The 12,220-nt window shown below is 38.0% G+C and overlaps 1 protein-coding gene across 2 annotated transcripts in view; it reads left to right on the top strand.

Moving 5' to 3' along the window:
* The first annotated feature begins 738 nt into the window (after positions 1 to 738).
* The window catches only part of ugp2b (UDP-glucose pyrophosphorylase 2b), a 39,577-nt gene continuing 28,095 nt past the window's right edge, over positions 739 to 12,220 (top strand). The window contains exons 1-3 of one of the 2 annotated variants that reach the window (XM_063491658.2): positions 739 to 1,202; positions 5,602 to 5,729; positions 8,124 to 8,231. In XM_063491658.2, the coding sequence (XP_063347728.1) occupies positions 5,631 to 5,729; positions 8,124 to 8,231 (207 nt within the window). In that variant the 5' untranslated portion in view covers positions 739 to 1,202; positions 5,602 to 5,630. Of the gene's footprint in view, positions 1,203 to 1,767; positions 2,124 to 5,601; positions 5,730 to 8,123; positions 8,232 to 12,220 lie in introns of those variants that run through there. The other variant, XM_063491657.1, reaches the window with a different exon arrangement.

The raw sequence follows: 12,220 nt of genomic DNA on the forward strand, positions 1-12,220 counted from the left end.
ATGGTGTACTAACATTAGTTATGCATATTTGTATTATGTGCTATTTTGCATAGTGAGTAATTTGAGGTATTTTTGAAATCTCTGTTTGGACTTCAGTAGTTTTCTGATTTCCTATAGGCACAACCTGATTGTGATGGAGTCAGGACAGATGGGGTCCTGATAAAATATACAGTTAGCTTATTAAGACTTGACACATGTGGCTCACAGGAGATCCACTGAAACCCAAAGACTACCGTCAGAGTAGTACAGTTAAAATGAGTGTGGAAAGACTGTAGCTTGCCATGACAGTGGCATGCAAAGTAGCGTGGAAACTGTTATCTTGTTTATGGTGGGAACTATTTTAAACATATTGTAATTTATGCAACCATCATTCCATTACAGAGATTATACCTTGTTCCTTGCAGTGTGCAGCCCAGGTAAAGCAGGTACTTGGGGGACAGTAAGTAAAGTAGTGATTCACGTACAGTGAAATGACACAGTTTCACCAGGCAGGGGCAGCATTTCCTGTTTTATTTTTTAGTCAGTTACAGTATGAAGAGTTATTATGTAACATGTGCAATTAATAAATTCACAGTGGACCACTGAGGATAAGCGTTAAACGGGGCAAATATACCAAAAACAGTGACCGCTCCCATATCAACCGTTTCATTTTGGTAATCCCAGTTAAAGTACTCGTTTTAATCTTTACATTAAATTTACATGAAAAAAATCATTCGCCGGTGTTTCATAGATGTCACACATGTCAATGTCAATGTGAACACGTTACTTCTTTTTATTGCTATCACTTATTTTCAATATTTTGAGCTATCTTCAATCAGACATTGCCAGAAACCAACATCGCACGTTGCAGAATCCTATTGGCTGTTAAAATCACGCACACAAAAACAGCTTTTTTCATTGGCTCCCATCCTTCCTCGGCGTTCCGATTCGTCGCTGCCTAGAATGGCACTGGAGTGTAAAATATCTTCAAAAACTATCCGATCACCTTTTTAACTTCTGCACCTTTTTTATACATCCTGTGCTTTTTTTTAACACCCAGTCAGCGATGTCGAAGGGCAGCAGAAGCGGCTTGAATTAAGGTGTAAATAAAACACATACATATTTTTGTGTACCCCGCTGTCTCCTCTGCTGGATCTCTGTGGTCCTCCAGACCTGCAGGACCAGGCCGACCCCAACGACATTTCTTCCGCCAGTATTCTACAGTAAGAAAATGGCTTCATATGTGTGTGTATATGACGTGTTTCCCTCTCTACATTACCCATCGGTAGGACTCCACACGCGGCTGGTGTTGAGGCGCTACGTCCGGGTTTTCTTTTTGACATTTTTCAGCTGAAAAAGGTCGTTCCTCTTCCTCCGGTGTTACGTTCACGGCACCGTTGTTGATTATAGTTGTCTCCTTGCGTGTGGCTTGTTTGTGAAGGGCATGGCGTTCATCTCTGTCTGTTCATCACTCAGTCACTCATTCATTTCCGCAGGCAGCAGGTCATACAGACAGCGTGACTGTACGTGTGTGCCCGGGTGTGTCTTTGTGTATGTGTGAACATCTCGCCGGTTAATTATTGACGGCGTGTGTGTTAGTTGACTTTAAAAATCCCCGTGGCAGCCATAAGGTGATAAAATGAAAGCGCTCGAGGGGTAGGGGGCGAGGCGCTGTAGTAAAGAAGTGTCCAGAGGTTGTGAGACACAGTAAGGATTTGTGACGTGGTTGCAGGGTTGGGGCAGGGGGAGAAATACAGGCGCTACGAGCAGTAAAAGAGCTGGTTACATTGCATCAAACTTCACGTTGAGGGGAGGACCACTTGGCTGGTGTCCAGAGAGATAAGTGTGGTCGGATGAATGTGTCCTTGTTTTACTCGTAGGCACAGCGTCTTATCCTTTAAAGCTTCAACGCTGGATGGATTTAAAAGGCTTGGGCACCAGTTAATGAATGACCAGTCGGATGATTGAAGGATACCTCAAGGAAACTTTTATTATTATTATTATTATATATATTTTTAAATCCATTTACCGGATGTTTGTTCAATGACATCTTGTTTTTTCTGGGATACAAAACTTAAAGCGTGTCCACTCGCTGTTATTTTAAACACTACTTGGCAGCTTAACCATGGCACTTTATGTCGAAGGTAAGTGATCTCAGGGGAGGCATTTTACTACAATTGTGACTCTAGGAGAGGGAGGCTTAAAGGATTATGTTTGTTTTTTTAATGATCTATGTGTTTTTTCCTGTTCATTTCAGAACATTATTTACATCAACTTTAACTTTCCCCCGCATATGGGAAAGTGTGATTTATCACATTTTAACTTTAATCACTGATTATTAAAAAAATAAATAAAAATCCACTCTTTGCCAGACTGTTACAGGTTTAGTTCAGTTCACCATTATTCATTTGACTAATAAGAAAAGTTAATTTTTTTAATTTCATAAATCTACTATTATTCCTAAGCCTTTTAGTAATCATATTAAATAATCTTCACCACTATAGTAGAGTAGCCCCACTGTGATAAAATATGCAATAGTATGATAAATGTATGTTTAAGTCAATAAATGAATGCATTAATAACTGTGAGTAATTGTTAACTGATGCCTTCATGTGAAAAATGAGGCCTTAAGAGTTTTCTTTACATAATCTTTAGTAGATTATCAGTAATCTGTCTGTAAGCAAGGTCTTCTTGGTCTGCTCACAGTTTACTAGTTTACTCACTGGTTTCATTCAATTCCTCCTACTTAACATGAACACACAACCTTGAACTGCTTTATAGCACTTATAATCACAGTTGGGATTTTTTTTTCATCATTGGTATCATTGTTCTGGTGACATGTGGTGACTCGAACACCTCATTGGGACATTTTACATAGGTTTTTGCTTCTAAAATGCTATAATTAACTGGTTGGTTAATGCTGCAATACTTCCCATGACTTAGAGTAGTTACACATGGCTGAATCCGCTTTTCCTGTTTCTTGTTGAAAAGTGAGAGTGATTTTGTCCACAGTAACACTAACACCTGATTTCGTAAATCTTTAAATGGTGTTAAACTGTTTCCCTTTGCTACTGCTGTTACAGTATGCCGTAGTATTTGTCATTTGGCTTCAAAGTTCAGTTTCCTGTAGTCATTTTTGTTTCTGTGCCAGGTGCAGTTGATTGTTGTGTTGTAAGATCACTTACAGTTAGTTGCAGCGCTACTTGGGAAATTGGCAATAAAAAGTTTGAAAGGCAGGATATCAGGAATTAATGTGTTACATCTCACAGCAGGTTAATGATTTCTAACGTCTTTATATACTCGTATGCTTTTCATTTTTTAAGTAATAACAATAAATGGTACTATCAAGGCGGTCTCGGTGAAAATTATTATTTTTGTCATTGTCATTCATTATATTTGAGTTACAGTTCATGTAGGTTTTTTAATAACTTCAGATCTTTATTCTTGCTTTTTGTTTTTGGAAAAGTTAGTTTCTGTTGTCATATTTACCTTTTCCAAACCTTCCTTATAAACTCTCAGGTCTGTGTGTCACATTTTGCTTAACAAGCAGTGAACATGTTTAACTGCTTCTACTAATGGACCAAAACAACAATTAGGATGAAAATTGCTGTGCTAGCAGGTATAATTGCCTTGTCTTTTTTATTTAATCAAAGCTTTTTAACTGGTCAGTATTTAATGGTTTTGTTGGCACATGCAGAGCGATTGTTTACCTTGTGCTCGATGCTAACAGATGGACTGATATTTGATAATCATTTCTTAACATAAACATACAACATAAACTGTCATTTTAGAGATAAATTAGCCATAGATTAAGTTGATTTAAGATACCAACAACATAGAACCTGTGTTGGGCATGTTACTGTTAAAAAACTGTTTTCATAACTATCTACAGTGATCTGCTGTAACTTTATATGTAATTAGCTAGCTGTCATTTTTTTCCTGTGATGCAAGGAAGTTACATTAAAACTCTGCTTGAGACAAATACCTCTCACAGCTGTCCAAGATTTTGTTTTTTTAGTATTGTTTACTTATCTATGGAACAGATTGCTAGACACAAGCTAACGTAATCACGAGGGTGTCGCTGCTTGGAATAACGGGTGCTACAGTGACTCTTTAAGTATACCTCAACCCTTTTACGTCAACTCTTACTAGAAGCATGACAGCCCTCCTCTTAAATGTCATTGCTTTTATCATACGACACAGATGGCTGTTGACTCAAAGACTGGAGTGTGCTCATGCTACAATAATGATATAAGAGCCTGTGTTTACTTCTTTGTACATCAGTCACTCAGATGTTTCCATTGAGATCAGGGCTGCTGTTGATTAAACTGAGGATAAAATCATTTGGTCTAAAATGACTGCAAGTAAAAAAATAATAATAATGTACAAAGCAACAAAGTCTCTTTGTTTGGTTTTTATTTATTTTCTGTCACACACAGTCATGTGAAAAAAGTTTTCACAGGACTCTGAGATCCTGTGGGAGGGAAAAAGTACCCCTCATTATTCAGTAGCTTGCATCTTTAGCCACAATAAGTTGAAGTAAATTTTTTATGACTTTATCAGATTCTCACATTCTCACTCATTGTGGTTGTATTTTAGTTTTTTTTAGGTTTGTGGGCATATGTTTATGTAAAGCTCCGTGAAGTTTCTGCCACAGCATTTCAGTCTGGTTGTATTCATTGACAACTCAAGGAATACAAGGTGTCCATGTGCTATAGAGATCCTTGGTGCAAAACAAGCCCAATTCATCACCCCCTGTTCTTCGCAGTTGGTATGAGGTGTTTATGGAGGCAAGTTGTGCATTTTAGCAAAAGTGGGGCTGCGCATTATGTCCAGACATTTCCACTTTGGCATCATCCTCTGAAAGGACATCATTCCAGAACTCTTGTGATTTGTTCAGATGTAACTTTACAAACCTGAGTTTATATGCAAGTGAGTTAAAAGCTATAAGTGCTCAAACGCTTCAGACTATTTTTTTCTTTTACTGTTGGATCTGTACGATGTCAGAGAGAGGCGATATCCTTAATATGGGCTTCTCAAGCACCCACTGGTGGTCTGTGGGTGCTATGCAGTGCTTGCAGGCTTACATCTTCATACTGTAGCTACCACCAAAATGGAAGCCGTCTGGCTACATGTAGAAATTCTGTCCATTAAAAACTATAAACAGAATCAGTGGCAAAGGGCATTCAACCTCTTGATTTGATTGGCCAGTTACGCTTTAGATGGACTTTTCTTTTCTGCACATTAAGGTGGGGTTTTTAACTGGCTACAAAAGAGGTAAGAACTGAAATAATATATTCAGCCGGGGGTTTTTTTGTTTTTTTTTTAAGTGGAATTTTATTTATTCAAGCACGTAATCCATTTTTGTGGACCAGTTGTGGTTTGATATATAGTTACTTCCATAAAAGACCATTTTGAGCCAGGAAAAACCTTACAGGAATTTGTTTATGTTTCTATGTTGCGTAATCAGATGTAATTTTATCACACACAAAAATAAACAATGAATAAAATCAGCAAAAAATCGAGAAATGTTTCACTCTGAGGATTGAGCATATGATACAAATCAAACACGTTAAAACTGTCTCCCGTCTCACTCCGTATCTCACCGTCTTTCGTGTTTAGGTCTGAGTAAAGGTGTGGCTAACGGAGGGATGGCTCAGTTCCAGGAAATGATGCGGCAGCAACTGGAGAGCTCCATGCACGATGAGCTGGAGAAGCTGCTGGACACCACCACAGGGGCTGAGCGAGAGGTACACTAACTGTCTGCTTCGCTGTCTTTCTCCCTCCCTCTCTGACCATCTGGTTGTGATTCAGAGGGTGGTGGGGTCACAATGCTGGGAAAACACAAAAAGTGACACATACTGGAGCACATTGCCAAAAAGGGTTCCACCTACATGTCTCATAACATTTTAGCAGCCAAGCTTCTTAAGCAACATTAGCCCATTTTGTCTGGTTTTATTCAGACATAATACGTCAGCAGAGGGGTGCAGGCCCTAAGAGACTAGGTAAATTTTCTCAGTAGCCCTAAATGAACTTGAGAGTGAGCTCTTTTCAGCCCACAGCACCAACGTAATAAAAACTTAAGACTAAAATCCAAATTAAAATGGCAGCATTAACACTCTACAGACTCGTCTTTCCTCTGTGAGATTTCTTTGGCTTTAAACTAGCATAAAGCTTGGGACAAAACTGGAAATAAACACGCAGTGTTTAGCAGTAAACTCTTTCAGGCATTAACCAAACCTTGTTTAACTGCAAGCAATCAGGGAATAAAACACTCAGAGTAAAGAGGTGAGAAGTCTGTCACATGCAGGTGTGAGCAGTAATTCCCACACACTTTCAAATGTATTAACAGGAATCGCTTTTGTACTTGCTGTAACTTATACGTGTAAAACGCCATGTGCACACATACACACAGTGGGTTACTCATTGAACTTTGAAGGTCTCCAGTGTAATTGGATACCAGTGTGAAAGTCCAGACAGTGACGGCCATCTAAACTGTTATTTGCTTAAGTGTTATTTGCTCCACATTGGGTGTTTAACTTTTTTTCATCACCCATAAATGGGACTTTTCCTTTTCTTTTTCTTTTTTTTTTTTAATTAAAAGAAGAAAAAGCACAAAGCTACATGGCATATGACAAAGTCTGGACTGTACAAATCCAAATATTTTGTGTAAAAGCAAACAAAAATTTCAATTTAATTTCAATAAATCCAACCAGCTATTTGTGGCTGACATGAAGTAATTGTACTGTAGATTCCACTTTTTAAAATAAGATATACTTTATTATTATTCCCACTAGCTGGTGAATTTTAGAATGTATAAATACATCATTCTTGTCTTTGATGTCCAGATGCTGTTTCATCTGTTTGTGTGCACATCTGTTAAAGTTGTGTATAAAATGGTTTCTGAAGAGAAGTTCAAAACAAATTTCATATAGTCACAGTGGACTAGACAAATTGTATCAAATCTTCAAGTAAAACAATTAATGTTTATTCAGGGACAAAAAGAGTGTTTAAATATTTTTGGGGACCTTGGAACTTTGGTTATTTTGTTTGTCTGTGTTAAGATAAGATAAGATAAAATAAGATAAGATAACCTTTATTAGTCCCACACGTGGGAAATTTGTTTTGTCACAGCAGGAAGTGGACAGTGCAAAAGTTATATAGCAAAAATTAGAATACAATACGAATAATATACTGTACACAACTGTACAGAATAAAATAAAATACTATATACAGTAGAATAAAATAGAATAAAATATACAATAGGATAAAAATAGAATGCACATTCTATATGCAACTGAGTAAAAATACAACTTTGTCAGAAAAGAGTATTGCACTTAGTCTTATTGCACATGTGTGGGTTTGTGTATGTTTGATCAGCTGCAAAAGTCTTTGTTGTACAGTCTGACAGCAGTGGGGAGGAAAGACCTGCGAAATCTCTCCGTCCCACATCGTGGGTGCTGCAGCCTGCCACTGAAGGAGCTGCTCAGTGCTGTCAGAGTCTCCTGCATGGAGTGGGAGATGTTGTCCAACAGGATGGTTAAAAATATAATAACTATATGGTTAAAACAAATACAGATTAAGGCTTCAAATGTGGAAATATAAAAAAGGTCCTTTGCTGCAGTTTTGCACTATACTGTTGTGCTTAAAGAATATGCTAAATCACCCACAGGAAAGAAATAAACAGTTTTTAAATGAAGTTCACACCCATAAATTTGCATAGAACAATAATTATCCTTTTTATATGAGAGGTATGGGGCCTTTGAAGCACACTGCTTAATGTGTGTAACAATCCATGAAACTGAGACCGAAATTGCAATACAGATGTCTACAATATTGTATCGCGAATTCTCAAACTCATCTTTTATATTTAAAGCTTTCCAGTATGACTTTGATGAATGGAAGTTTTTAAATTCAAGACACCAGCCCCATTTAAAGAAACGGTAAAATGCCTGTAAAATTAAGTATAGTGGTTTCAGTCAAACCATTTTTCCAAGGCGTGCAGCTTCTCTTCTGCCCTCAAAGCGATAATACTCTGAAATAACTGAGGCAATTTCAGAAGTGATTTTCAACATTTTCATGTCTTTCTAGAAACCACTTTGCAAACCTCAGCCTTAGTTTAAGGTAACATCTTTGTTTTTCAGGTATCCAAGAAAGACTTTGAGGGCTTCAAGAATCTCTTCCATAGATTTCTGCAGGTGAAGGGACCATCAGTGGAGTGGATCAAGATACAGCGACCTCCAGAAGACTCTGTAAGCCTTCTTTTTTTGTTTTTAGCGGTTAATTGTATGTTTGTCTGTGTTGACTCTGGATTTGCACCACTTATATAACATGTGATTTGTCTTTGTTTAAAATATTAAAGCATCTATTTTCCTTGCAGAAGGGGGCATTCGAACCCACAGCAATGGTAGATATGTCATATATTAAAAAAGTAGCTGATATTGAATACAGAATAAAATAACTTCTAATTGGTGGGTTGTCGGATTCGATTTGATTTTATCCTTACCACTGAAAGTACAAGTGAAATGATGAAATACGATTTTGGTGATGGATTCACTAGTTGTGAGTTTAAGTGATACCAAAAGATTGCAGTGATAAGTTCATCTTTTCAACTTGTGAAAGCATCACTCGTTTCAATCCCAGATATTCGTCATTCACTGTGATTGTGGGGAAAAAAAACAGTTGGTGTTTTGCAAGTTTTAATACCAGCGCGTTGGTGTCGTTAAACCTAATGAGGAACCTGCATTTATATTTCTGCACAGCGACGTTTTCCTAACAACGCCTAACACCATCGGTAATAAAGTTTGTTTTAGTGCTTCAAGAATCTGTCTGCACTGTGCAAGTCTGATGTGTGACTAACATTACTCAGCAGCTTCAGAGCTGTTGGATGAGCAATGGCAAGAATAGACGATTGTATTAGTTTGTTTGCCTAAAAATGCTCCGCTTAGAAAATTACTTTTACACTCTGGACAAACTAGAAATTCAGCTTGCCTCAGGATTTACAATGACCTAAGGAGTTCCTGCACCAATGAAAACCTTTGTTAGAGTCAACAAAGAGAGAGAAAACAGATGTGTGGTTCTCATCAGCTATTATTTTCACCTCCACCAAGGTTATGTTTTTGGTAGCTTTTGCATGTGTGTCACTCTGTCTGTAAACAGGATGGCTCAAAAGGTTTTGAGTGAATTTTGATAGAACCTTGTAGGGGCGTAGAGTGGAAGCATCTTAACAATCCATTCAAATTTGGCTTACATCCACTAATGTGTTTAAGGTCCACATAATGATTAATTGACAGTAATCCTTGTGACTTAAAACCTGTGATTCTTGTGGCGTGTATCGTCAACTTATAGAAAGTTCTATATAAGGATTGGAAATATCATGTCACAATTAACCACATGCACACACATTCAAGGTCAGATAGATTCGACTCAAGGTCAAAGTGATAATAATGTCATTCAGAGCTATTTAAAACTGTTTCTTATTGCCATTGTTTATACTGACAACATATAGAAGTATAAGGAATGATATATGGGTATTCTAAATATCACATCATTTTACAAACATATTTACTCAACAATGAAATGAACACCACACACAAAACACAAAATTAATGTATAGAATAATCCAAGTCTGTAAACAGAGTGTATTTTTGGATGATTGAGTGACCAAAATTCAAAGTGGGTGGTTTCAGATTACACGATTACACAGAATAGGTTTTCTTTTCCTGTTAAACTTCTCTGTACGCTTGCAGGCTGCTGCATAGAAAGTGCTTAGGTGTTGTCAACTAGCACCGGGGAACACTGTGAAATATGTGGATCAACCAGTAATGTTGCTTTTTTTTTTTTGTGTGGTTGGTTGGTTTGTTGTTCCAGATTAGGCATAATAGTGAAAAATGTCTCTACTGTGAAGTGAAAAAAACAAAACTGTCAACTGTAACCAGTTTTTGCGTTTCTGGTATGCTCCTGTGATCTTTGTTGCTCTGTTTTTTTTTTGTGGCGGGCTCCAATTTTTCAGCCAATCAGCAGTCAACAGGCAAATGGTGTCAACTCTTTGTTGGTTTTGCTGCCAAGCAGGAACCACTACAGCCATGAAATGAAGCCAACAACACACCCATGTTACAGCCTGGTACTAGAACCAGCTTTGGTTTCTTCATAACAGCTCCAAGGAGATGAAGACACACGTGCTAGATGTAGAAGTTTGTGTTTCAGTTTTTATGAGTGAAATTTTTGTAGCTTGCTAACATTGGCTTCCCCGTCTTGTCTTAAAAAGCGTAGTGACTTTGTGTTCAAAAAACTAACATGGTGGAAACCTGAATCATTTTTCCTTTCATTAACCCTTCATGGGCCAGCAACACAAGACCTTTAGAGTCCTTTGTGCTGTGCCTTTGCCTCTAGCTAGCTCCAAGTACCACGCATTTTTTTTGGTGGGGTCTCGTCTTTCTACACTTCGAGGATAGTCTTTGTTCTCTTCCATGTGTCATCCACAAATGAAGGCAAAGCCTTGCTGTTGAAACTGAAAAGTCGGATTTTTGTTCTTTGTAACGGCACTCGGGGCCTCCAGCAGTTCTTGAGCTGTAGAAAGTCTTGATTCCATGCTTTGACATCTAAATCTGGACCACTGCTTGGTAATGATACTTCCAAGATGACTTCACTATTCCAGGGCATTTCCTCCAAGTATGACTGACTCGGAACTGGTTACATTAATTCTTGTAATTTTCTTATTGTCCATCATATAGGATGTTGGGGCCTACTTGTGATCGGGTGTTTGTTAGCATCATGATCTAATCCTGCATCTGCTTGATTGTAGTGGTTGTGGGAAAGCAGAGCTATATCATCCCAGTGTGTGCCAGTGTGGTGTCTACGTCTGTTTTATACAATCTATAAGTGCACCTCCATAGTTTGCTTGTCTGTTTGTAATCCTTCTTTCTACAAACGAACACCAATGCAGTACTCCTGGCTTTACTTTATTCCATTACAGTAAAGCCATTACAGTAAGATCCACTATAATGTAATCTTGGTGACTGTTAACATTTTTAGACACAGGGTTATCTTATTAGAATGATTCTAAAGAAATGGTAATGGACCATTGTAGACTTTGCAAGGATAACACCCACATTTCTGAGCTGTTTGTTTGTATCCTGAAGGCCCCCTCATGGATTGCAGTAGTCAGCCTCTTTCTACTGTCTTCTTAAGCAACTGTGGATAAAACTACAGATGAAGTTGACCAGCTTCTCTTTTCTACCACTCTGTGATCAATGACATGGGTAATTTCTATCTAACTACACCTAGTGCCCTTTATTGAGCACATATCGTTTTAACAGGGGACTTTAAAATACCTATTAATTTTTGTTAACATTTACACCTCTAACTCTACACTGTCGTCTTAGCAGGAAACCAAACAAACCAACCACACCAGCCAGAGGACTCAGTCATCATGGCGCTAGTGTGCATCAGTCACTTTACATAGTCAAAGTGTGAAACTGTCAGGGTGTCTAGAGTTTGTTTCTCTTTCGCTGAGAAAAAGCCCACTTTGTAGAGCTTCAATGGATGCCTTCAGTGCTCCCCTCCAGTTTCCCCAGTGCTGCGTTTACATGTTTTTGTGTTAACTTAATAGTGCAAGATTGAAGTTCAGTTTAATCTCAAAAGGGGGATCTTTGAAATTTAAACACTGCATTTTCGGAGAGCTGTTGTTGAGCAGTTAGGAGCAGCATCTGAGTGTAGCCAGTGAGCAAATGGATCTGCAGAATCAGATGAGTCTGAGAGTTGGCTTTCAGTCTGCGTTCTCTTTGAAACTCTGTGGAAGTTAATCTCTCTCTCTCTTTTGATGGAGTGGAAAGTCTGACTAATAACAGAAATGAAAACACTGCAGTAATGAATTGTTGAGCTGTAAGATGAGATTGAACAGACATATTAAGGCAAAACATCAGACCTTGTGAAACACAGGGGAAGAAAAAAGAAAATTTAAATGATTAATTAATTGGATTAGATGCTCATTTACAAAAGCATCAATGTCAGCAGCAACGTGTTCACCTCAATTTGACACATTTAGCCTAGCAGGGTGTCACAATCTAGTGTTCTGGTGCTGGTGTTGTGCCAAAAAAGGATTACTGGTATTTGAACTTTGGTAAATGACTTGTTGACCTATAATCTGTCAGAAAAGATTATAGGTCATTTCCGAGTTCTGGCCAAGAGGGCAGGAAAAATTGCAAAACATATCATAGCAGCTCTATAAATGTGTTTAGGC

Source organism: Pelmatolapia mariae, linkage group LG13 (genome assembly GCF_036321145.2).
Source record: "Pelmatolapia mariae isolate MD_Pm_ZW linkage group LG13, Pm_UMD_F_2, whole genome shotgun sequence".
NCBI lineage: Eukaryota > Metazoa > Chordata > Actinopteri > Cichliformes > Cichlidae > Pelmatolapia > Pelmatolapia mariae.